Raw genomic sequence first — 26,511 nt, 5'->3', positions numbered from 1 at the left:
TGTGTGTGGGAGGGGCAGAGAGGGAGACACAGAATTTGAAGCGGGCTCCAGGCTCTGAGCTGTCAGCACAGAGCCCGACACGGGGATCAAACTCACGAACCATGAGATCATGACCCGAACTGAAGTCAAATGCTTAACTGACTAAGCCACACAGATGCCCTAAGTTTCACTACTTCTACCTCAAGAGCATAAAAAAGCTCTTAATCACTGACTTGCAAAAAGTGAGTATTACCAGTAGTCACAAAAGATTATTTTAAGTTTTATTACTGTCCAACCTACCCAGGGTGCGCTATCAAATTCAGCCCAGCAAGAATCCAAATTGCCAGAATCCCTGCTGTATTCAGTTGGAAGTTACTGTATTAAAAAAATAAGAATTTGATAAAACTGGATTTAATTTTTAATTAAATTTATAACACATTTAAGTTATAAATATGTTATTTAATTATTTATAACACATGTAAGTTATAAAAATAGTAATAAAATGAGCCCATTAAGTGCCGCCAAGCTTAATAAATGTACCACTACCATTACCACTCCCTGCTGCTCAAGAGGTATCCCCTACTTGGAATTTAATGATCTCCAAGCACACCTTGGAGATATTGCAAGTCTGGTTCCAATAAAGTGAATATCGCAATACAGCAACTCAAGTGATTTTTATTTCCCAGTGCATATAAAAATTATGTTTACACTATACTGTAGCCTATTAAGTACGCAAGAGCATTATGTCTAAAAAAAGTTCATACCTCAATTTGAAAAGCTTATTGCTAAAAAATGTTAACCATCACTGAGCTTTCTGTGAGTCATCATCTTTTTGCTGGTGGAGGGTCTTGCCTCAGTGTTGACGGCTGCTGCCTGATCAGGGTGGTGGTTGCTGAAGACTGAGACAACCACGACAATTTCTTGAAACGAGACAGCAGTGAAGTTTGCCACACCACCTGACTCTTCCTTTCACAAACGATTTCTTTGTAGCCTACAATGCTATTTGATAGCATTTTACCCACAGTAGAACTTCTTTCAAAATTGGAGCTAATCCTCTCAAATCCTGCTACTGCCCTATCAACTAAAGGTATGTCATCATATTCTAAATCCTTTGTTGTCATTTCAACAATTTTCACAGCACCTTCACCAGCAGTAGATTCCATCTTGAAAAACCAACGTCTTTGCCCATCTGTAAGAAGCAACTCTCCACTGGTTCAAGTTTTACCATGAGATGGCAGCAGTCCCGTCTTCAGGCTCTACTTCTCGTTCTAATGCTATTTCCACCACATCTGCAGTTACTTCCTCCACTGAAGTCCTGGACCTCTCAGTGTCATCCATGAGAGCTGGAGTCAACGGCTTCCAAACCCCTGTTAATGTTGATATTTTGACCTCTTTCATGAATTATGGATTTTTTAAAAGTGCTAATTCCAGTGTAGTTAACATACGGTGGTCTATCAGTTTCAGGCAGGTGTACAATATAGTGATCCAACGGCTCCATGCAGCACTCAGTGCTCATCAAGTGTTTTGTCCCCTTCACCTATTTCACCCATCACCCCATCCAACTCCTCTCTGGTCACCACCAGCATGTTCTCTATAGTTAAGAGTGTTTGGGGCACCTGGCTGGTTCAGTTGAAAGAGCATGTGACTCTTGATATCGGGGTTCTGAGTTTGAGCTCCATGTTGGGTGTAGAGACTACTTAAACAGACAAACTTTTTTTAACTTTTTTTTAAAAAGGAGTATTTTGGTTTGTCTTGTTTTCCCTTTGTTCATTTGTTTTGTCTCTTAAGTTCCACATTTGAGTGAAATTATTATATGGTATTTGTGTTTCTCTGACTTGTTTATTTCACTTAGCATTATACTTTCTAGATCCATCCATGTTGTTGCAAATGGCAACATTTTGTTTTTCTTAATGGCTGAAAAATATTCATATATATATGAATATGTGATATATATATATATATATATCATATCTTCTTTATCCATTCACTTATCAATGGACACTTGGACACTTGGGTTGCTTTCATAGTTTGGCTATTGTACATAATGTTGCAATAAACATAGGACAAATCCCTTTGAATTAGTGTTTTTGTATTTGGGCAAATACCCACTAGAGCAATTCCTGAATCATAAGGTTTCAGTAATTAATTTTTTGAGGAACCTCCATACTGTCTTCCATAGTGGCTGCACCAGTTTGCATTCTCACCAACAGTGCACGAGGGTTCCTTTTTCTCCACCTCCTCACCAATACCTGTTGTTAAGTCTTGTTTTTGATCTAGTCATTCTGACAGGTATGAGGTGATACCTCATTGTGGTTCTGATTTGCATTTCCCTAATAATGAGTGATGTTGAGCCTCTTTTCATGTGTGTGTTGGCCATCTGGATATCTTCTTTGGAGAAATGTCTGTTTATGTCTTCTCATTTTTTAATTGGATTGTTTTTTGGGTGTTGAGTTTTGTGTGAGTTCTTTATATATTTTGGATACTAACCCTTTATTGGATATGTCGTTTGCAAATATCTTCTCCCATTCAGTAGGTTGTCTTTTAGTTTTGTTGGTTGTTTCCTTTGTTGTGCAGAAGCTTTTTGTTTTGATGTAATCCCAACAGTTTATTTTTGCTTTTGTTTCCCTCGCCTCCGGAAACGTATCTAGAAAGATGTTGCTATGACCAATATTGGAGAAATTACTGCCTGTGTTCTCTTCTACGATTTTTATAGTTTCAGGTCTCACATTTAGGTCTTTAATCCATAATGAGCTTATATTCGTGTATGGTGTAAGAAAGTGGTCCAGTTTTCCCAGCACCATTTCCCAACACCAAAGAAGAGACTGTCTTTTTTCCCATTGCATATTCTTTACTCCTTTGTTGAAGATTAATTGACCATATAAATGTGGGCTTACTTCTGGACTTTCTATTCTGTTCCATTGATCTGTGTGTCTATTTTTGTGTTGGTAACATGCTGTTTTGATTACTACAGCTTTGTCATATAACTTGAAGCCTGGAGTTTTGATACCTCCAGTTTTCTTTTTCTTTTTCAAGATTGCTTTGGCTATCTATTCAGAGTCTTTTGTGGTTCCATACAAATTTTAGGATTGTTTGTTCTAGTTCTGTGAAACATGCTGTTGGTATTTTGGTAGGGATTGATTTAGATTTGTAGATTGCTTTAGGCAGTGTAGACATTTAACAATATTTGTTTTTCCAATCCACAAGCACAAAATGTCTATTTCTTATGCATCATCTTCAATTTCTTGTATCAATGTTCTATAGTTTTCAGAGTACAGGTCTTTCACCTCTTAGGGTAAGTTTATTCCTAGGTATTTTATTTGGGGGGGGGGGACACGAATTTTTTTAAATTTTTTTATTCAGTTTTGAGAGAGTGCAAGCAGGGGGAGGGGCAGAGAGAGGGAGACAGAGGATTTGAGGTGGGCTCTTTGCTGACAGCAGCAAGACCAATGTGGGGCTTGAACTCATCATCTGTGAGATGATGACCTAAGCCGGAGTTGGAAGTTCAATGGACTAAGCCACCCAGGTGCCCCAAATCATAAATGTTCTCAATGGCATATAGAATTTTAAATCCTTTCCAGAAGGTTTTCTATTTACTTTGCCCACGTCCATCAGAAGAATCACTATCTATGGCAGGTATAGCCATACAAAATGTATTTCTTTTTTTTTTTTTAAACATTTATTTATTTTTGAGACAGAGAGAGACAGAGCATGAGCAGGGGAGGGTCAGAGAGAGAGGGAGACACAGAATCCGAAACAGGCTCCAGGCTCCGAGCTGTCAGCACAGAGCCCGACGCGAGGCTCGAACTCACGGACCGCGAGATCATGACCTGAGCCGAAGTCGGACGCCCAACTGACTGAGCCACCCAGGCGCCCCGAAATGTATTTCTTAAAAAGATCTGAAAGTTGAAATTATCCTTGATCCGTGGTCTAGAATGGATGTTGTGTTCGCAGTCAGGAAAACAACACTAATCTCATTGCACATAGCCATCAGGGCTCTTGGGTGACCAGGTGCATTGTCAATGAGCAGCAATGTTTTAGAAGGAATCTTTTTTTTCTGAGTGGTAGGTCTCAACAGTGGATTTAAACTATTTAGTGAACCATGTTGTAAACAGGTGTGCTGTCATCCAGGCTTTGTTGTTGCATTTCTAGAGCAGGCAGAGTACATATAGCATAATACTTAATGATTTTCAGAAAGGACAATGAGCACTGGCTTCAACTTAAAAGTCACCGGGGACTTTAGCCCCTAATAAGAGAGCGAGTCTGCCTTTTGAAGTGTGAAGCCAGGCATTGACTTCTCCTCTCCAGCTTAAAGTCCTAGATGGCATGTTCTTCCAACAGACGACTGCTTCATCTACATTGCAAATCTGTTGGTTAGTAGCCACCTTTGTAAATTATCTTCGCTAGATCTTCTGGAGAATTTTCTGCAGCTTCTACATCAGCACTCACTGCTTCACCTTATACTTGTATGTTATCGAGATGACTTCTTTCCTTAAGCCTCAGAGCCAGCCTCTGCTAGCTCCAAATTTTTCTTCCGCAGCTTCCTCACCTCTCTCAGCCTCCACAGAACTGACAAGAGTTAGGACCTTGCTCTGGATTAGGCTTTGGCTTAAGGGAACGTCATGGCTGGTTTCACTTCTATCCAGACCAAGCTTTCTCTGTATCGGCAATAAGGCTGTTTTGCTTTCTTAACATTTGTGAGTTCACTGAAGCAGAACTTTTTAACTTCCTTCAGAAACTTTCCTTTGCATTCACAACTGGACTGTTTGGCACAAAGACGCCTAACTTTTGGTCTATCTCAGCTTTCGAAACGCCTTCCTCACTAACCTTAGTCATCTCTAACTTTTGATTTAAAGTGAGAGTCGTGCAACTCTTCCTTTCACTTGAACACTGAGAGGCCAGAGTGTTATTAACGGGCCTAAGCTCAATATTGTGGTGTCTCGGGGAATAGGGAGGCCGGTCGAGAGGGACAGAAATGGGGAATGGCCAGAGGGCGGAAGAGTCAGGGTACACGCTTTCGCCAACGAAGTTCACCACCTTATACTGTAATGGAACCCACGTGTCTGCCCAGCACACAGCAGACACAAACACCGAGACACCAAGTATGCAGCCAGGAAAGAGTTTGCCGGAGGGGCAGCCAAACAAAGACGTGGAGGACAACCTCCCCGTCCGTCTCCCCAAAGGAGGGGTCGGAGACATGTAAAGGCACACAAAAAGGTCCGGGCGCAAAGTTGCCGCTGTGCGGATTATCCGCAGTCTCCCTTTGGTTACTGGTTTCAATACGGGCACAGATCACGGTGCTCCAAAACATTACAAAAGTAACATCAAAGATCACTAATCACAGATCACCGCGACAAATACAATAATGAAACAATCTGGACTCTTGCGAGAATCACCAAAACGTGAAAGACTGGAAGTGAGCAAACGCTGTCGGAAAAGTGGCACCGACAGACTTGCCACAAACCTTCCATGTGTACAAAATGCAGTATCTGTGAAGTGCAGTAAAACGAGTGTGCCTACAGATAGGTAAGAGAGAGAGGGAAAATTAGCCTAAACAACATGTGGTTTGGTTTGGCTTATTTTTGCATTTTATGTTCACGGAATTACACCTTGTGTAGTCTTTGGTGATCTGCTTCTTCTAAGTTTATTACTGTGAGATTCATGCCTGTTTATATGTGGAGGTACACTCATTCCTCTTTACAGCTATATGTGCCAATAAGTACACCTCAGTTTATCCATTTTCCTGCAATGGGATAATTGCATTTCTCTTAGTATAAGGTTGAGCATTGGCCACTTTCATAGAGAACATACTCTATAAATTGGAGAGTTTCTCTCAAGAGTTCAACTCGGGTCCCTTCAGCAGGTCTGGACATAGAGATTTCTACAGCTAAGCAAACTTTCACTACTAGGTGACAGGTTCTTTCCCTCCTGACCATCTCCTACCCAAAGTGAGGAGGTCTTGGGGCACCTGCATGGCTCAGTAGGTTAAGCGTCTGCCTTCAGGTCGGGTCATGACCTCACAGTTCCTGAGTTCGAGCCCTGCGTTGGGCTCTCTGCTGTAGCACAGAGCCCGCTTCAGATCCTCTGTCTCCCTCTCTCTCTCTGTCCCTCCCCAATTCTCTCTTTCTCTCAAAAATAAGTAAATAAAAGCTTTAGAGGGGCACCTGGGTGGCTCAGTTGGTTGAGCGTCTGACTTCGGCTCAGGTCATAATCTTGCTATTCGTGAGTTTGAGCCCCGCGTCAAGGCTCTGTGCTGACAGCTCAGAGCCTGGAGCCTGCTTTGGATTCTGTGTGTCTCTCTCTCTGCCCCTCCCCTGCTCCTTCCCTCTCTCAAGAAAAATAAACATTAAAACATTTTTTTAAAGTGAGGGATTCTTTTGGAGCTCCTTTTCTTGGCTTGAGGTGGGGTGGAATACCCCTTTCTTTTCCAAAGGGAAGAGAATGCACATGGAAATACACATGTGCACAGCTTCCTCCAAAGAAATGATGGCACACTGTTCCCCAAAACATTTTTGCACTTCCTCTTATGTATCCTAAAGAGTGATGGACAAACTATACGCAAATTATTCTTTCCTCTGCAAGATCTGGAGAAAGCCAGTGTGGCCTCTTGCTCTGAAACATGTAAACGTTTTATTTTATTTAAAAAATTTTTAAGTTTATTTATTTTGAGAGAGAAAGCACAAGGGGGGAGTGGCAGAGAGAACCCCAACCAGGCTCCACGCTGTCAGTGAAGAGCCTGATGTGGGGCTGGAACCCACAGACTGTAGGATCATGACCTGAGCCGAAATCAAGAGTCAGATGCTCAGCCGACTGAGACACCAAGGCGCCCCTGAAACGTGTAAGCATTTTAAATCATTTATTTTCAGTTTGGGGCCTCTGCTGAAATTTGAGAGAGAGGAAAGTCTCACTTTAACATTGTCTTACATCTGACTTAAAACATTTTTTCTTTTAAAAATTAAAATTCCTCTGGGAGGGTTATAAGGCTCTCCAGTCACTTTTCATCAGTAACAATTAGTTCAGTCAAATTGCTCTCTTCCTCAACTTAACTCAGGCCAGTTGCTCTGAAGGAAGGGGCACTCTGTTTAGACACATGTATCCTTTCACAATTCGACATACAGGGACACCTGCTCCTTCCAAATATCTGTCTTGCTCTTGAGAATTCCAGAAAGCAATACTTAATGCTTATGTTTAGTCATTTTTTAAATGAAGAATTCAATTTCTAACGATAAAATGTAATTCAAGCAGTCTGATTCACTCAGAATGATTTAGCCTACTTATTTCCATTTTCTAGATGATCGGATATGTTGTGAATGAATGGAAGGAAAGATGAGCAGCTTTGGCCAAATAACCAATTTTTCTTGCCTATATTGTTGGCTTTTCAATTCAGTCTATGGGGCCACTATCAGCAAAATCAAACAAAGACAACAAGAAAACTACACACTGATATGTCTTATGAATTAGACACAAAATCTTCAAAAAACACTAGCAAACTTATTACAGCAATATATTGTTAAAAGTTAATGTGACCTAATAGGATTTTTCCCAGGAATGCAAATTTGATTTAACATACAAAAGTCAATGGAATACTCCATATTAAGGGAATAAAAGACAAAACCCACATGATCATCTCAACAGAGGCATAAAAAGCATTTCACAAAACCTAACAACTTTTCATAAGAAACAAAAACAAAAAACTCTCAACAAAATAAGAACAGAATTTCTTCAACCTCATAAATGGCATTTGTGAAAAACCCATAGCAAACCTCATACTCAATAGTGAAAGTCTCAATGCTTTCGCCCTAAAATCAGGAACAAGAGAAGATGCTTGCTGTCGCCACTTCTATTCAACATTGTCCCAGCCAGGGCAGTTAGGCAAGGGAAAAAAAAACGTCCAGATAGACAAACAAGAAGTAAAACTGTGCTTATCTCCAGATGGCAAGATCTTATATAGGGAAACTCCTAAGGAATGCAAATAAAGAAATTTTCCAAGTAATGAATGGTTCACCAAGACTGCAGAATGCAAGATCAGTATACAAAAACCAATCATATTTCTGGGGCGCCTGGGTGGTTCAGTTGGTTAAGCCCCCGACTTCAGCTCAGGTCATGACCTCACGATTCTTGAGTTCCAGCCCCACATCGGGCTCTCTGCTTTCAGCACAGAGCCCACTTTGGATCCTCTGTACCCCTCTCTCTGCCCCTTCCCTGCTCTCAAGCACATGCGAGCTCTTTCTCAAAAATAAACAGGAGAAAATAATAATAATCAATTGTATTTCTATACACTAGTCATGAATAATCTGAAAATATTTAAAATAACAATTCCATTTAAATATCATCAAAAAAGAATACTTAGGGATAAATTTTACCTCCTCCTAAAAAAAAGTGCAAGATGTGAACACTGGAAAATATAAAAGTTATAGAAATAAAGAAGACCTACATAAATGGAAAGACATCCTATAACCATGGAAGACTTAACATCGTTAGGATGATCATATGGTATTCTCTAAATGATGTACAGAGTTAGCACAATCCCTATCAAAATCCTAGGTACTTTTTTTTTTTTGCAGAAATTGACAAGCTAATCCTAAAGTTCATATGGAAATGCAAGGGACCCAGAACAGCCAAACCAATCACGAAAAGGAATAAAGTTGGAGGACTCACATGTCCTAATTTCAAGACTTACCACAAAGCTACACTAATCAAGGCAGTGTGGTACTGACATAAGGCTAGACATATAAACCAGTGGAATAGAACTGAGAATCCAGAAATATATCCTTACATTTAAAGTCAATTGATATTGCGGAACGGAACAAAAAACCCAGAAATGGACCCGCAACAGTATGGTCAATCAATCTTTGACAAAGCAGGAGAGTATCTAATGGAAAAAAGACGTCTCTTCAGCAAATGGAAATGGGAAAACTGGACAGCAACATGCAGAAGAATGAAACTGTACTGATAGGGAGAAGTCTGTTATAAGACAGCTGACAGGACAGGGGGATTCCAGTCCCTGCCTAAAGACTCCCCTTCTGGGCTTTTCTTCCCATCCCACTTGCCACACTCCAACAGACTATAAATCATCCGGCTGCTGATGATCTGGGCTCAGACCTCTGGAGAATGATCTCCTCTGAGCCCACCGGTGTAAACTAAACCTCCTGCCTTCCAAGATCTCCGAGTGCTGCTTGGTTCTTCTGCTGGGTGATCCAGACCAGTTTCCATAACAGTACCACTTTCTTACACCATACACGAAAGTAAATTCAAAATGGAAGAAAGACCTAAATGTGAGACAGGAAACCATCAAAATCCTAGAGAAGAAAACAGGAAAAAATCTTTTTGACCTCAGCCAGAGCAACTTCTTTCTAGACACATCGACAGAGGCAAGGGAAACCAAAGCAAAAATGAACTATTGGGACCTCATCAAGATAAAAAGGTTTTGCACAGCAAAGGAAACAACAAAACTAAAAGGCAGCCTATGGAATGAGAGAAGATATTTGCAAATGACATATCTGATAAAAGGTTAGTATCCAAAATATATAAAGAACTTATCAAACTCAGGGCGCCTGGGTGGCTCAGTTGGTTAGGTGTCCCACTTCAGCTCAGGTCATGATCTCACGGCTTGTGAGTTCAAGCCCCACGTCAGGCTCTGTGCTGACAGCTCAGAACCTGCAGCCTGCTTTGGATTCTGTGTCTCTCTCCCTCTCTACCCCACCCCTGCTCATGCTGTCTCTCTTTCTCAAAAATAAATAAGCATTAAAAAAAAAATACCAAAAAAAAAAAAAAACCATATCAAACTTAAAACCCAAAAAACAAACAATCCAGTTAAGAAATGAGCAGAAGACACAAATAGACTTTTTTTCCAAAGAAGACATCCAGATGGCTAACAGACACATGAAAAGATGCTCACATCACACCTGTCAGAATGGCTAAAATTAACAACACAAGGCACAACAGATGTTGGTAGGGATGCAGAGAAAGAGGAACCCTCTTGCACTGTTGGTGGGAATGCAAACTGGTGCAGCCGCTCTGGAGAACAGTATGGAGGGTCCTCAAAAAGTTATAAATAGAACTACCCCATGACCCAGCAATTGCACTACTAGGTATTTACCCAAAGGATACAAAAATGATGATTCAAAGAAGACACATGCACCTCAATGTTTATAGCAGCATTATTAACAATAGCCAAACTATGGAAGGAGCCCAAATGTCTATCAACTGATGAATGGATAAAGATGTGGTGGGATGCATCTCAAGGTTCATGAGACCGAACCCCATGCTGGGCTCCATGTTGACAGTGTGGAGCCTCCTTGGGATTCTCTCTCCACCTCTCTCTGCCCTTCCTCCAGTCATACATATGCATGTGTGTGCATGCTCTAAGTGAAATAAAAAAAAAAAAAGACGTGATGTATGTATATACAGTAGAATATTACTCAGCTGTCAAAAGGAATGAAATCTTGCCATTTGCAATGATGTGGATGGAGCTAGAGTGTATTATGCTAAGTGAAATAAGTCAGAGAAACACTAATACCATGATTTAACTCATACGTGGAATTTAAGAAACAAAACAGATGAACATATGGGAAGGGGGAAGAAAAGAGAAGGAAACAAACCATAAGAGACTCTTAAATAGAACAAACAGGATTGCTGGAGGGACATGGGTAGGGGATGGGTGAGATGGGTGATTGGCAGTAAGGAGGGCACTTGTCATGTTGAGCAGTGGGTGTTACATGTAAGTGACAAATCATTAAATTATACTCCTGAAAACAGTATTACACCATATGTTAACCAGAATTTAAGTAAAAATTTGAAGAAAAAATATAATATTTAAAACTATTTTCAATTACGGCCACCCACTGGTGGTGGCAAATGAAAATTTTGATGATCAAGCTTAAAACCTATGAACATGGTTCATACTCAAATAAAGAAAACAATGGAAATTTTTAAAACAGCATAGAGGTTCAAACCTGCTTTGCCATTTACTAGCTGGTTATCTTGAAAAAGATACAGAAACACTTGGGGTTTGGTTTCTCCATCCAGTCATTTCATCTGGGGATGATAACCATAGCACAATTATCTTATAGGGCTGTTGTGTGGGTTCCATGTTCCCACACAGAGTTCCCCTATAGAGTACTGTGAAGAGTGCCTGACACATCACATTGTGTTTGTTAGCATGGAAAATAAAAATATTTAAAAATTTAAAAATAATATAAAACAATAAAGTCAACTGATTTTCAATAAGGGTGCCAAGGCAATTTCATAGGGAAAGAATAATCTTTCCAAAAAATGATACCAGAACAACTGGATGGCCACATGCAAAAGAATGAAGTTGGACACCTTATACATAAAAGTTAACTCAAAGTGATCATAGACCTAAATGTAAAAGTTAACGGGGGCAGCTGGCTGGCTCAGTCTGTGGAGCGTACAACCCTTGATCTCCAGGTCTCAAGTTCAAGTTCCACATTGGCCTAGAGCTTACTTAAAAAAAAAAGTTAAAATTATAAAACTCTCAGAAGAATGCAGGAGGAAATGTTCACAACCTTAAGTGAGGCAATGGTTTCTTAGATGATACCAAATGCACAAACAACTAAATAGATGAATTGGACCTCATGAAAATTTAAAACTTTTGTGCTGCAAATGATAGCAATAAAAAGTGAAGTCAATCAACAGAATGGGAAGAAATATTTTTAAATCATATACCTAATGAAACTCTTAAAACTCAATAATAAGGGAGGCTCAGTCTGTTAAGCATGCGACTCTTGGTTTCAACTCGGGTCATGATCTCATAGTTCATGAGAGGTGGAGCCCCTTGTTGGGATCTGCACTGAGTGTACACAGCCTCCCTGGGATTCTCTCTGTGTGCCCGTCTCCCCCCTCTCTCTCACAAAATAAATAAATAAACTTTAAAAAACTCAATAATAAACATAAGTAATCCATATTTTTTATTGGGCAAAGGATATGAACAGACATTTCTCCAAATGGAGAAAAAGTACATGAAAAATGCTCTCTATATTGCTAACCATCAGGGAAATGCAAGTCAAACAACAGTATCACTTCATATCTACCAGGATGTCATAATAAAAAATACACAAATAACAAGTGTAGGTAAAGATGTGGAGACATCAAACCCCTCACACATTGCTGTTGGAAATGTTAAAAGGTGCAGCCACTTTTGAAAACAACTTGCAATGCCACAAAATGTTAAACGTACTTACTATAAGACAAAACGATTCCACTCATATATAGTCAGAGAAATAAAACTTATATCCATACAAAAATTTATATACATTGTTCATAGCAGCATTATTCATAATAGCCAAGAAACGGAAACAACCCAAATGTTAATTAGCTGATAAATAAAATGCAGTGTATCCATACAATGGAATGTTAACCATCAATAAAAAGGAACTAAGTCCTGACGCCTGCTACAATATGAACCTTAAGATCATTATGCTAAATGAAAGCAGTCACGGGGGGCGCCTGGGTGGCTCAGTTAATCACCCCACTTCGGTTCAGGTCATGATCTCATGGTTCCTGGGTTCGAGTGCTCAGGGGTTCAGCTGTGCTGACATCTTGGGGCCTGGAGCCTGCTTCCGATTCTGTGTCTCCCTCTCTCCGCCCCTCCCCTGCTTGTGCTCCGTCTCCCTCTCAAAAACAAACATTAAAAAAATTATTTAAGTTAAAGACTACATACATTTCCATTTAATCCCTTGAGATGTCTAGAATAGGCAAATCTGCAGAGATGGAAACAGGTTAGTGGTCAGAAGGGAAATGGCAATGATGCCAAATGGGTACAAGATTTTTTTCAGGATGATGAAAAAGTTCTAAAAATAGATCATAATGTTGGTCCCACACTTTTTTATTTTTTGAGAGAGAGACAGAGACACAGAATGAGAATCCCAAGCAGGCTCCATGCTCAGCAGGGAGCCCCCACACAGGGCTGAATCCCATGATCTGGGGTCATGACCTAAGCCAAAATCAAGAGTCCAAGGTTCCAGGTTCCACGTTCCACCGGCTGAGCCACCCAGGCCTCAAGGTTCCACAACTCTCGAGAAAAACCACCTTAACTTGAATGAATGAAATCTTGTAGCATGCAAATGAGATTGCAGCAGAATTTGTTAACAAAGAATTGTTATCTGGAGGTGGATGTTGCACCACAACACGAAGGGGCTTAGTGCCGCCAAGCTACAAGCTCAGGTGGTGCAGTCCGAAGGGTAACTTCCACGTTGGCTCTATCTCACTGTAGGATCTGACCCTCCGCGGGGAGTGCTCTTCTGAACACATGGGTTTCACACGTCAATCAACTGCATTTATGTCCAGAAAGCAGGATCGCCCTGATTAATTTGGGGACCTGGTGTGGGAGTGAACAGGACAAGCCTTTCTCCCATGTCATCCCCTGTGTCCAGCGGTCCTCCAACCCCCAGTCACGGGGGTCCTCTCTGTCCACCCCGTTCCCCCTCCCCCCGAGTCACGGGGGTCCTCAGTCCAGCTCCCATTCCCACACCTCAGGTCAAGTGGTCCTCTCTGCCCAGTCCCCCCCACCCCCGGCCTAGTCACGGGGGTCCTCTCTGTCCAGTCCCTCCCCCGCAATCACGGGTATCCTCAGTTCAGTCCCCCCTGCCCCCACCCCCGCCCCCGCCCAGCGTAGCGGGCGTCCTCTCCGTCCAGACCCGAACCCTTCTCGTTGGTCCGGTCGGCCCCCTCCCACCCCCGGGGTCACCGTGGCGGCGCGGTGAAGTTGGGTCTCTGACGGGCCCGACTGGGACCGACAGCAGGTCTGGTAAAGACAGGCTCCTCTCGACCGCGGCGGCTCCCCGGGAAAACCCCGCTCGCGCGGCCCACGCGGAGACCACCTACCCGCCCGCGCACCGCCAGCGCGCAGACTCCAGCCCCCCGGCTCCGGACGTCGCGCCCAGCTGCGCCGGACGCGCGCCGCACGTCGGCGGGCACGCGCACGCTCACGTCGGCGCGCACGCACTGTCCGGCGCGGGTCCACGCCCGGAAGGACCGCAGCGCGGGACTCTCTAGGTGTCAGAGGTGCGTGCGGTTGGAGCGGGAGTGGACTGGGGTCCGGGGAGGTAGGGGGTGGGGAACTGAGGTGGGGGGAGACCCCCTCGGGGCCCCGCTCCCGGGCAGTGGCCCGCTGGGCGTCCCCTCGGTCCAGGCCCCCTTCCGAGGGTCTCGTGCTGGCCCTTGCGCCCTCCCCGCGGCGGGACCGAGGGGTGAGGGCGGGGGCGACGCGTGGCCCCCCTGCCGGCAGTGCGGTCTGGCCGGAAGGAGCGGGTGCGTGGAATTCGTGTCCCGCAGGTACCCGAGCGGCCCTGAAGATGTCGTACATGCTCCCGCACTTGCACAACGGCTGGCAGGTGGACCAGGCCATCCTTTCGGAGGAAGACCGGGTGGTCGTCATCCGGTTTGGACACGACTGGGACCCCACTTGCATGAAGATGGACGAGGTCCTGTACAGTATAGCCGAAAAGGTAACGCAGCTCCGCCGCTTCGTGTTGCGTTCCGTGATCAGCTTGCTCATTTCACCGGCATTGCTTTTGCTTGTCTGTTTGGCGGTAGAATTTAAAGTGAGGTTAGAATCCGTCCGGTGCTCCTTCTTCGTGCCTTTATTCCTGGCGTGCAGCACATTCGCTAGATTAGCACACGCATTCTTACCTTGTGGTGGGAGGCTGTGGTCCTGAAACTGTACAGGATAGGTCCTGTGGTTTTTCTGGGAGAAGTTTCCGCAGATTTTCAAATTTTAAAAATGATTCACGATTCCTTCTCTATAGTGCCATGAACAAACGCCTACAGGTTTTGGGAAGAACGATCGAGTTTACTTAAATAGTTTAGTTTAAAGGGTTGTCCATTTTTGCTACCTTGCTTATCGTACTCGTAAAGCAGAACTTTCATGTTAATCTGGTTTTCTTCTAGTCTTTTTTCCCCTTTACTCCACGATGCTCTTTGTAAGTCACTTGATTTATAGCTTAGAGTGATTCATTTGCAGGAGATGTTAGGAGAGAATAGAATTGTGCTTTGTGGTACTAGTTTTCCTGATGTTTAGTGTTAGTCCCCTGGCTAGTCAGTCTTGCTTGACAACAGAAGTGCAGTCATTGGCAACTATTGTATAACGGGGGGCTGAGCGCTTTTCTAAATTTCCTCATGGCGATTTTTTTTTAAATGTATGTTTATTTTTGAGAGAGAGAGAGAGAGAGAGAGACCGAGTGTGAGCAGGGGAGGAGCAGAGAGAGAGGGAGACAGAATCCAAAGCAGTTCCAGGCTCTGAGCTGTCAGCACAGAGCCCATCGTGGGGCTCCCCGCCAACTGCCAACTGAGAGTAAAAGTAATGGAAGGGTTGAAGCCATCTTTTCTTAGGGATAAGGGGTTAAAACAACACCTTTTAGTAGGTAGCAAAGATGTGAGGATGTATTTTGTATTTAGGAAAGGAAAAACTATCTGATAACCTTCAGAACGCCTGGCTGGCTCAGTAGAGCATGCGACTCTTGATCTTGGGGTCATTAGTTCGAGCTCAACATTGGGTATAGTTTACTTAAAAAAAAAAAAAAACAAAAAACTATCTGGGGGCACCTGGGTGGTTCAGTGGTTTGAGCGGCTGACTTTGGCTCAGGTCATGATCTTGCGGTCTGTGGGTTCGAGCCCCGCGTTGGGCTCTGTGCTGACAGCTCAGAGCCTGGAGCTGCTTCGGATTCTGTGTCTCCCTCTCTCTCTGCCCCTCCCCCACTCACACTCTGTCCTTCTCTCTCTCTCAAAAATAAATAAACATTTAAAAAAAACTATCTGATCTTCTATTGCTAGTTTTTACTGTTTCCTATTTGGTAAGAGAGGCAAAGTGAGATGAGGTGATGGCATTGGGGACATTAGGGACCATTCGTGTGTGTCAGTCATCATGAGTGTCACTTGGGATACTTCCCCAAGTGCACCTCAGATATTCTGATTCTTTTGATCTGGGGTGAGGTCCAGAAACAGGCCCAGCTCCCCTGGGAATTCTGATGTGACTTTCAAAAACCCCTCAACAGAGGTCAGGATCAGAATGTGGGTGCTGTGATTAGCAGTCATTCCCCTCCTCTTCCCCAAGGAGCTTGAGGAGGTGCCTGGGGAACTCAGGAGAGCGGCAGTTTTCTGACGCTGGGGGTCCTCCCATTTGGGGTCAGAGGGCATAAATGAGGTGGTGCCAGGGGGTCACGCCTCGCTTAGGCTATGGTGGTCAGGGGCAGATACTAGCCAGTTGAGTCAAGAATTGCCTAAGGGCACTTTTCTGAGAAGCAAATTGTCGCTCTGTTGACTTTGAAATGACTTCGGGTGTGTGCCCCGAATTCTGTGTTGCAGGCGACCGTGTGAACACCAGGCAACGTCCAGCTCTCGCTGCCCTCAGTGCGAGGGTACGGTAATTAGAGATGTGAGGCTCGTTTGGCTTCTCATATCTGAGCAAAACCCAGCAAAATGCTTTTAGCTAGGAGACAGATTTTGTGTGTGAATGTAAGTTTTTAGGGACTTTTACCAGAGCTGTTCTTTTCTCATCTGTTTCTGTCAGTTACAGACGCTGTCGCTGGTGGACGTACTCTTTCTGGTATTGAACCTGTTGATAAGAATGGCTCAATTGGGCTCATTTTGAGTATTTTTCTTTGTTTTTTTTTAAGGTATTTTTTCTTTTGTCCCAAAATTTGGATTTCTGTCCTAATAAACTTTTAATATAATGTTATAGTATAGTTATTAAAAATGCAAACTTGAAATGCATCACGAGATTATGGTTTTCTTTTTTTCTTGGTATAAAGGCAAAATATGAGTTTATAATTCTGGAAGCCCTTTTTGGGGAATCTCAACAGGAATATTTGAAATTTAAAGTTTTAGTATAAAGAACAACTTAACTCTCTATTTAAAAATCTCCCTCTGCAGAAATGGCAGATAGTGGGGGATCTTCCTCATCTTGTTACGAGCCCTGTTTGGATACCCCAGCTGTTTTAAAGTGAGTAAAAGTTGCGCCGTTTAGGCTGGACTTGATTAGATTGTTCTCCTGGAATGTAGTGTGTTGACTTGATGCTTTGACGTGGCCGACCTCCCGACCCCACCTCATGCTGGAGTAGTTTGGAGCTGCTCTGAAGACGTAAGAGATGTGCTGAACGATTTTACAGATGTCTGGAGTTTGCTGGAGTGGTAATAAGCAAAGCTTCCTGATTAACAGCTGATTTTATACACAGCTTCAAAGAGAGACTGTTTGGTGTATCTCTGAGCTGTCTTGAGGTGTCTTGCCGTTTTGTAGGAGGTTCGTGACAGCTCACTGTTACCGAAATCCCATAATGGGGAAGAATAAACAGGACATTTAATTTTTGTGTGTTAAAAGCCCAAATAAGTAGTTTAAAATATGCAAAGCTTCAATGATATCATTGACTCATGAGCATACATTCTCATTAAATTGTATATAAGACAAATATATGTATGGAACATTTTAGAAATGACTTTAGAGAAGAGCATTTTTTTTTTTAATGTTTATTTTTGAGAGAGAGCATGAGTGGGGGAGGGGCAGAGAGCAAGGAAGACACAGAATCCGAAGCAGGCTCCAGGCTCCGAGCTGGCAGCACAGAGTCCGACGCGGGGCTCGAACCCACGAACCACGAGATCATGACCCGAGCCAAAGTCAGCCACTCAACCGACTGAGCCCCCCAGGTACCCTTAGGGGGATCATTCTTAAACCTCGCATAAAGTAAGTTGAACTCTACTGGGAGTTGATGTTCTCATAAGAGCCAACAAAATGTGTATGTTTGCTCTGGATTTGTGTTTCTGGAAATAACAGCCTTGGAGCTAGGAGCAAGCTATGAGGGGCAGTAAGGGTAGAGACCAAGCTTGTTTCTGCTGCTTACTACCCGTATGACCTTAAATAACTTGTCTGTGTGCCTCATTTTACTCATCTGTGGGAAAGGGATGGTAGTGCCTAACCCAGAGGGCAGTCATGAGGATAGGATGAATATAAAAGACTTCCAGAACACTTCTTGTCTCATGTAAGCAGCATGTTCCATAATTCTTAGCCACTGTTGTTAGTATCATTACCACTCACATCGCAGAGTTTTCGAGAGTTATTGTTGAGCTAATCGGGCAAATAGTAGTTGGGGAAAATAAAGTTATCGTGCAGTTTTTTGATGGCTTTGACATGAATTATCTAAAAATCGACTGTTATAAATAAAATACATAGTGCCAGTTGGCAGTCCATAAGATTTTTTCCAGCATTTTAGGTGGGTTCTTAGCCAGAGGAGGAGTCCCATACAAGAGGGTGGAGTGGTGGTTGGGGTCATGTGCCAGCCTCAGTCTCAGTGATGTGCAGGAGTTACTTTTTGGAGGCAAGTTGAGTGGCTTGTAGAAGGACTACCGAACAGTTTAATCCGTGACTTGGTGACGAAAAAGGAGGGGTGCTTATAAAACGTGTAGGCGGTAGAGTTGGAAATCATAGTTACTGTTGTAGACAATCAAAAGAATATGTACATTAAGAAACAACTTGATAATAGAAATGAAATTTGTACATAGAGTCGTTGGTTTTTAAAAGATCCTGTCGAACAGCCAATTAAAATTACTGCAAATATAGCAGGCAAAATACTATTTTAGACATAGTAAGACTTAGGCAAACAAGTTTAAAGTGCCATTTAAAAAGATGACTCCTAAAAAATGAAATAAATAAATAAATCCTGTGGGTAGAGAGGCAAGGAACCTAAAAAAGAGGAAATTCTCACGGTTAAGTAAACTTCAGAGACACACACATTAAAATAGTGTGCTATCGTTTCTTAGATATAGCAGAGCTAAAAAGGTGAAAGTTAATATTGAGGTACCTGTAGAACGGATCTCCTTTCAGGAGGCAGTTTGGCATCGTATAAAAAGCCTTGAGAATAGTCATACCTTATGCCTAGTAACCCCGCGTCTTCAATAGACGAAGTTTTATGCTCCACAAGACCTTTGCTATAACTTCTGTCATAACTGGAAACAACAGCAGTGTCTCATGATAGGAGAACATGGTGATGACCGTGAGCTCTAGCGTTTGAACCTTTAGACGCATCCTGTTGCCAGGTGGGAAACAGACCTGTCCTGTGGTCCTCACGATGGCTCCCAGGGGTAGGTGCTGGCACGTAGTTTGTCCAGGCTCAGAAACAGACGGTTGGGATTTAAACTGGGAATGTCCTGTTCACGGGATGGAATGTTATTTGGCTGTTAGAAGTTATCTTCTAACAGCTTCTTCGATGACATGGGCATCAGTTAATGATGTCAGCTGGAGAAAACAGAATGTATATGATTTCCTCACAAGTGAGCTTGTGGGTCTGGGGAAAGGGAAACACTTTTTGCTTTAAGACACCCATACTATTGATTTTATTTGACTGTCCTATATTTTTAAGTTTTGGGTTTTTTTTCCTTTTAGGTAGCCTGTATACCCCACATGGGCCTGAACTCCCACCCTCAAGATTAAGAGTTGCACGCTGTTCTGACTGAGCCAGCCATGTGCTCCAGCCCAGTGTTTTTTAAACAAGTTGTATAACTTAAGGGCATCTGGCTGGCTCAGTCCGAAGAGAATGCAACTGTTGATCTCAGGGTTATGAGTTCAAGGCCCACATTTGGGGTAGAGTTTGCTTAAAAATACGGGGCTGGACACATAGTAGTGGTTTTCTTTCTTTTTTCTTTTTTTTTTTTTAATGTTTATTTTTGAGAGGGAGAGAGACAGGGTGTGGGCAGGGGAGGGGCAGAAAGAGAGAGGGAGACACAGAATCCAAAGCAGGCTCCAGGCTCTGAGCTGTCAGCACAGAGCCCGACGCGGGGCTCAAACCCACGAACCGTGAGATCATGACCTGAGCCAAAGTCGGACGCCCGACCGACTGAGCCACCCAGGTGCCCCAGTAGTGGTTTTTCCATTCCATTTCTATATTTTCAAAATGAACATTATTTGTTTATGTGTATTTTATTTTTGAGAGAGTGGGAGTGAGGAAGGAGCAGAGAGAGAGGGAGACAGAGGATCTGAAGCAGGCTCAGTGCTGAGAGCGTAGGGCCCGCCGCGGGTCTCCAACCCACAAACCCCAAGACCACCACCTCAGCCAAAGTCGGACACTTAACCTGCCGAAGCACCCAGGTACCCCAAAATGAACATTTTTTTAAAATTTTTTTTTAACGTTTTATTTATTTTTGAGACAGAGAGCATGAACGGGGGAGGGGCAGAGAGAGAGGGAGACACAGAATTGGAAGCAGGCTCCGGGCTCTGAGCCATCAGCCCAGAGCCCGACGCGGGGCTCGAACCCACGGACCGTGAGATCGTGACCTGAGCTGAAGTCGGACGCTTAACCGACTGAGCCACCCAGGCGCCCCTGAACGTTTTTTTAAATGGAGAAAATACAGTAGACTCCTAGCTTCATTTCACTTTTATAAAACATACACAGAGTTTTAGTTAACTGTGGGTTCGTCAGTGGGGGTGAAACGTTCAGACCATGTGGAAAGCATCACGACAATTCATGTAACCCGCATTAGAAGCAGCTTGGATAAATGGTAGCTTTTCCAGGGGGAAGACTGGGTAGGTTGTACAGGTTTCTAGGAAGGCCCCTTGGTGCCGTGTGCGGTTCTCATCTGGCCGCCCAGATGGGTGAGCAGCCCCTTGCTTTCTGCAGGTGTTTGAGCTGCAGGAGCTTGAGAGCCTCCCGTCAGACCGAAGTGGCACCCCACCAACCCTGCGGGCAGGTCTGTTTGAACTCAGCGTTACGTGATTAAGCTCACACTGTCCAAAAACACATTTTTAGTGACATTAATGTGTTTCTTGTATTTCAGAATGCAAGCTTATTGTTCAAATTCACTCGATAAGCATTTACTGGTCCCGTGTATGAGTCAGGTACTGCTTGGCTCTGAGGACACATCAGTAAAGAGAACAGACGTGGTTCCTAGCCTCGGAAAGCCTTAGATTTATCTGGAGAACCATAGTGTACTTTACATAGAGGGGAAGAAAAGAATTAAGTACTGTGCTGTCGTTAGTTGTTTTACTTCTGAACGAGCTACCGTTTTCTTCCTCCTCATTGAAGGCAAAGGGAAGTAGGGCCTGCTCTCAAAGTCTCGCTGTAAAAACCAACGTTTATAGTGAAGATTGTATCGTTGAGTTTGGGTAATTGAATATCTTCATGTATGAAACAGGTGGTATATTTTGATCACTTTAAGAGGACGTGGTTTCTTGTGTCAGTTTCTGCTTTAACTTGGGAGATGTGGAGGTTCTAGGAACTGGAGCCAACTGGCTAAATAATTCACATTGAATCCGAATGGCATCTTGGGCTTTCACTGCATTGGCAGTTTACGCTTTAGGGGACAAGTGGACGTGTTTGTTTGGTTTTACTATAAGGTTAACATCTGTCAGTGTAAGTTGTGATAGCTCTGTTGTATTACATGGAAAGTAATAACGGAATAATGATGAAGTGAAACGTAGGGGTAGGCAGCACCTACGGATGCACAGGGTCCCTTTTGCCGGAAAGCTCTGCAGAGGCGTGTGCTGTACTCCAGCCCTGCTGTCTGAGGGCCGCGGCAGTATGAAAAGAACACTTGCCACAGAGGCCATCTGGACACGCGGTGTGTAGCACACTCGATTCTACAGCTGCCTTGTCTTCTGTCACCAGGAAAGAGGGAATTGGGGGGTGGCCAGGAGGGGCCCCAGCTCCATGCCTGGGTCCCTCAGTAACTTCCCTCCTTTCGCAGCCAGTTGTGGGACATGTCCATATTTAATGCCTTCTGTTGGTCAGACCTCAGCCCTGCGCCGTCTTGCACTGTTTATTTTGAGAGAGAGAGAGAGAGAGAATGAATCCTAAGCAGGCTCCACACTGTCACCCTAAACACATGAACCATGAGCTCATGACCTGAGCTGAAAGCAAGAGTCGGACCCTCAACCAACTGAGCCACCCAGGCGCCCCTATAGGGGCCATTAAAATGTCATGTATTTTGTCGGAGAGATTCTATTTTGGGAGTTTGTTCTTTGGAAATAATGAAATATGTACATAGATTTAAAGGTAAGAATGTTCACAGGTGAATAATTGGTACTAATGAAAAATTTGAATTATTTATTTTCAGGAAAAATCAGAAAATAATGGAGGAATGATAAACTAATGACATAGCTGTTTGATGAAGTATTATGTAGCCCTGAAAATTGTGCTTTGGGAAAGTATGTAATTTGTATAAGAGAATGCTCATAATTAAAGCAGGATATAAAGTATTGTGGCATGGAATGATCATATTTTGTTAAAGCAGTATAAACAGATTAATATGTGTGTGTGTATGCCAGAAAAAATGGGAAAGAGTTTACCAAAAATATATTTGTAGCAGGGTGCCTGGGTGGCTCAGTGCGTTGAGTGTCTGACTTAACTCAGGTCATAATCGCATGGTTCGTGGGTTCACACCCCACATTGGGCTTTGTGGTGACAGCTCAGAGCCTGGAGCCTGCTTCAGATTTCTGTCTGCCTCTCTCTGCCGGTCCCCCACTTGCACACACACACTCTCTCTCAATAATAAACATTAAAAAAAAATACATTTGTAGCAATTCTGGTGGTTGGGACTGGAGGTGATTCTGTCTTATTTACAGTTTTCTGAGTTTTCTAAATCTGCTATGATGAATCTGCAATTAGAGAAAAAAATGAAAGAAAATTTGTTGTGTATAGTATTATTTGGAGTAGTAGTCTTAGTATCTGCATGTGTGCACCCCTGGATCAAAAAGGCAGGTGTGCAGCAGATTCTAGAAGAGGGTTTTAAAATAGTGGTTTCCTGTGTGCAATTAAGTATTTGTAGAAGTACAAATCTGGAAAAGTTTGAGATAGGTTATTACTGGATCAGCATGAATGACGTACCTGTGGACATTTTCTGTGGGACTCTCATAACTTGCTGTTGTGAAAATGGTAAAGCGAGGCGTAAGCAGCCAGTTGTCAGGAGCCCGAACGTGCTGAATCATCTCCCTGTGTATTAGCTCTGCTGGGAAAGAATGTTGGGGACTTGGTTTGAAAATTGTCCACTTATATACAAATTCTTGTGTTTGTTTTTAACGTGCTTTTGTAGAATAAAAAAATGGTGTGTTACTGTACAGGGTTGTTTCAATCTCTCCTAGGTGAAAAATTTTGCAGTTATCTATCTTGTGGATATTACAGAAGTGCCTGACTTCAACAAAATGTATGAGTTATACGATCCATGCACCGTCATGTTTTTCTTCAGGTATGTTCTCTTAAACTTGTCATTTCAGTTGAATATTGTTGGTCTGGAAGTTTGATGTAATCAGGAGATCTTTATATTTGATGGTATTTAGGTAGTAAAGTCAAGTAACGTCGTGAATTTTAAAAAAGTTCTGTCGTGGAGATTTAATTTACAAAGGAATCACCATTTGATGTTTGGTCAAAATTTCTTACCGTTTATTGTTAATACAGAAGTTGGTAAATAGCAGTGTTAAGCCTTAGACCATACTCTGAAAGTAGAGCTCCCTGGCTGGCAAGGAATGTTTGGGTGGATTGTATAGGGTGTGGATTAGCTTTATATTCTGTGTAACAAATGAGCACAAGTTGAGTAGCTAACACAGCACCACTTATGAGCTCAGTGCTGTGTCAAAGTTCGGGCAGGCTCAGTGGGTTCCCGCTCAGGGTCTCACCAAGTCAGAATCGGGCTGGGCCCTTACCTGGACCGTCAGCCTGGGAAGAAGCCACTTGGTTCACTTGGGTTGTTGGCTGAATGCAGTTCCTGGTGCTCACGGGTCCGGGGTCTCTGACTCCTTGCCGGCTCTACGCTGGGACCCCTCCCTGCTCCTGGAGGCCCTTCCGCCTTTGAAGTCTGCACAGTCTCTGAGATTTCCTGTTCTGCTTTTAAGGGCTGTGATTGGAATAGACTCATCCAGATAATCCAGGATTATCTCCTTATTTTAAAGTCGATTGATCAGAAACTTTTGGGACATCTGTCAGAGTCTTTATGCCCCATCATATCACAGTCCCAGGGAATCGGGCAGGAAATTCACAGGGTTTAGTGTAGGATTTTGCCTACCAGTCTGCCCTCTGGCTCCGAAAACTCACATCCTTCTCACATGCAAAATCAGGTATGGACAAGGCTTCTTAGGCTCCTGGACACCACTTGTCTGTGGCCCCAGCTCTCCCAGCACACGGTGTGGGACAGCATAGGAAACAGGTCTGGTTTCCCAAGGGGACGTGAGGAGGAAGGGGGCCGACGCCCCAGCCCTGGGAGGGTGCCTGCCTGGATTTTCCTCCCTTTTTCATGAAAGGCATTCGCAGCTGGGCCATTTTCCAGCCTCCTTCAGCCAGCAGCACATTGGGTTCTGTCATCTCCTTTCACTGTACCCTCTGTCCCTTGCAGCCGAGTCCCTGGCCTGGGCATCGGGGAAGATCCGTGAGGCACACCTCCCTCTCTTGTGGCTGAGCGTTTTGGCCTTTAGGGCTTTCCTGGGCTTCAGCAGTAGGTCGTGTGGCTTCCTTATCCCTGTACCCCCCATTCGGCAGCCGTTGCTGGATTTCAGCACCTTCTGCCATCTGGAGAGGCTGAGAATTGAGTCTTTGTTCGCAGTTCTCACACTAGGTTGTCTCTCTCGTTTTGCTGTGAGCACCAGGGAGAAACCAGACAGCACCTTCAAGACTTTGCTTGCTTTCCTTCAGTTGAATATCCAAGGGCATCAGTCATTACAAGTCCTTCCCGCAGAACCGCAGGATGCCATCGCGATGTCCTGCCAAGTAACAGGGTCCCTTTCCTCCACCCCCAGCAACGCGAGGTCCTCCCTTCCTTTGGAGCCGGCACCGGCTGTGCTCTCCAAGTCCGTGTTTCTTCTCACGGGCTCTTGGAGGCAGTCTAGGCCTTTTCTGTCGTGCTCTTCAAAATTCTCCCCTAGCCCTTCAGGTGGGAGTGAGGCTGAAAAAAAGAAGCCCCCCGCCGTCTGTGCACATGGGTGTTTTAGGACAGAGGCTGCACCAGAGAGAGACGGAACGTCTCTTTCTGCCACCCAGAGTTCTAAGACGAGGCGTGGTGGCACTTCAGTTAATGTTTTCACTAAATGTATATGTATTGAGTCCTGCCAGGTTTTGTGGTCTAGTGCTGGGACGCGGATCCTGCCATCAGGGAACTTCGTAGGTTGGGAACAGCTGAGTAAATTAGCAGAGGGAAACAGGTGCCAGAGGGCGGGTATTTATAGGCACACAAACACTGAGTCAGGGTGGCGGGAGCTAAGTGGCAGCTGGGATAGGTTTGGGATGAGCTCCAGCCTTCTGGGCGGCGGGCACACGGCATGAGCTTCATGCTGTGTTTGGGAGCCTGAGAGGACACGGAGTGGCTGGCGGGTGATGGTGGGAGACTGCTGGGGGAGGGGGCGGGAGGGAAGGGTCCAGACACCCAGATCCCCCCTGCCAGGGAGGGGGAGGGGCAGGGTCCAGACCCCCCAGATTCCTGGGCCAGAGTGAGGATGTGGAATGTTATCCTAGAAGTGAAATTTTGTGGCAGAAAAGGAACATAGGATTTGCCTTTTGGAGGCTCACTCCGGTTAAAAGGTGGCCAGACCAAAGACTGCAGGGTGGATGGAGCACTTCATTCTTAGGGAAGTGAGGAGTTAAAGTAATTAAAACTAATCAGTCTTCAGCAAACCTGGAAAAATTAGTGCATCAGGGACAACCAGGGTTAATATCTTCTATAAAGTGCACATATAAATCATTGTTAAAAGTAGCCTCTTAAGAAATACATTTGTAAAGAATTGTCTATGTCTCTAATCATAAAAATCCAAAACATTATTAATTTCACAGTTAGTAGGATTTTTAATGAAATGTACACTAGGTGCTCACAAGAGCACCGTGAAAACTCATCCATTGTGTTTCCTGAGTAAATTAGTACAACCCTCTGGGTCCAAGTGACAAAAACTGTGTCCTTTGAGCTTTCGACTACCCTGTAGGGTATTTGTCCTAAGGAGACAGAGAAGAGTACAGAAAGAGCTTGCTCCCCACGCAAGCTGTGTGTTTTTAAGTAGCATTTAGGTTGTTTTCATCTTCTCCTGAATCATGGTGGATCCTCTTGACTGTGTGTTCTTCTCTTAAATGATGTTTAACGAGAGTTTGTAAAGGTGCAAAACAGAAAAGCCTTCTTCATGGAACTCTTTTTTAGAAGGATTTTTGTGAGCATTGACCCCCCTGTTTTCCTCTTTGCAGGAACAAGCACATCATGATTGACCTGGGTACTGGGAACAACAACAAGATCAACTGGGCCATGGAAGACAAGCAGGAAATGATAGACATAATCGAGACCGTGTACCGAGGCGCCCGGAAGGGTCGGGGCCTGGTGGTGTCTCCAAAGGACTACTCCACAAAATACAGATACTGAGCTCTCAGCCCATTCTCTGTGCATATAAATGTTGTGGAGTCCTTTTCATGTGGAAATACCTTGAACTATTTAAAGCCTTAGAGCATTTGGACACGAAGAAGTAAGGGTTGCATGGCCTCAACTTTCCGTCCGCCGGGCCATTGTATTTTTATATTAGCAAATATCTGTAAATACCTAGCTGAGGTAAATAAAATACGCAGTGATGGAAAGCCA

At 43.8% G+C, this 26,511-nt stretch overlaps 2 protein-coding genes across 8 annotated transcripts in view; one reads left to right on the top strand and one right to left on the bottom strand.

Moving 5' to 3' along the window:
• Nucleotides 1–13,915, bottom strand: part of LOC132665077 (putative 2-ketogluconate reductase) — a 24,371-nt gene extending 10,456 nt beyond the window's left edge. For 2 of the 6 annotated variants that reach the window (XM_078435090.2, XM_078435086.2), the window contains exons 1-2: nucleotides 744–1,121; nucleotides 280–354 (exon numbers count right to left, since the gene is read on the bottom strand). The gene's annotated coding sequence lies outside the window, so the exon portion shown is untranslated. Of the gene's footprint in view, nucleotides 1–279; nucleotides 355–743; nucleotides 1,320–13,821 lie in introns of those variants that run through there. The other 4 variants (XM_078435087.2, XM_078435089.2, XM_078435088.2 and 1 more) reach the window with 4 other exon arrangements.
• Nucleotides 13,899–26,511, top strand: TXNL4A (thioredoxin like 4A). 2 transcript variants are annotated; one of them, XM_060611891.2, is made up of 4 exons: nucleotides 13,899–14,001; nucleotides 14,272–14,444; nucleotides 23,057–23,160; nucleotides 26,127–26,511. In XM_060611891.2, the coding sequence occupies exons 2-4, from the start codon at nucleotides 14,292–14,294 to the stop codon at nucleotides 26,296–26,298; spliced, it is 429 nt and encodes a 142-aa protein (XP_060467874.1). In that variant the 5' UTR covers nucleotides 13,899–14,001; nucleotides 14,272–14,291; the 3' UTR covers nucleotides 26,299–26,511. The 2 variants fall into 2 exon arrangements, with proteins under 2 accessions (XP_060467874.1, XP_060467875.1); XM_060611892.3 differs by lacking the exons at nucleotides 13,899–14,001; nucleotides 14,272–14,444 and adding an exon at nucleotides 16,867–16,936.

Source organism: Panthera onca, chromosome D3 (assembly GCF_046562875.1).
Source record: "Panthera onca isolate mPanOnc1 chromosome D3, mPanOnc1 haplotype 2, whole genome shotgun sequence".
In the NCBI taxonomy this organism is placed as follows: domain Eukaryota; kingdom Metazoa; phylum Chordata; class Mammalia; order Carnivora; family Felidae; genus Panthera; species Panthera onca.
Note: the sequence above shows the minus strand (reverse complement) of the source record. Positions and strands in the feature narration are given on the sequence as shown.

Excerpts from the sequence above, each read along its gene's own strand:
- TXNL4A (XM_060611891.2), top strand. The coding sequence starts at position 14,292 with ATGTCGTACATGCTCCCGCACTTGCACAACGGCTGGCAGGTGGACCAG. Across the intron at positions 14,445-23,056 it reads TGTACAGTATAGCCGAAAAG|GTGAAAAATTTTGCAGTTAT; the intron begins GTAACGCAGCTC and ends AATCTCTCCTAG. Across the intron at positions 23,161-26,126 it reads ACCGTCATGTTTTTCTTCAG|GAACAAGCACATCATGATTG; the intron begins GTATGTTCTCTT and ends TCCTCTTTGCAG.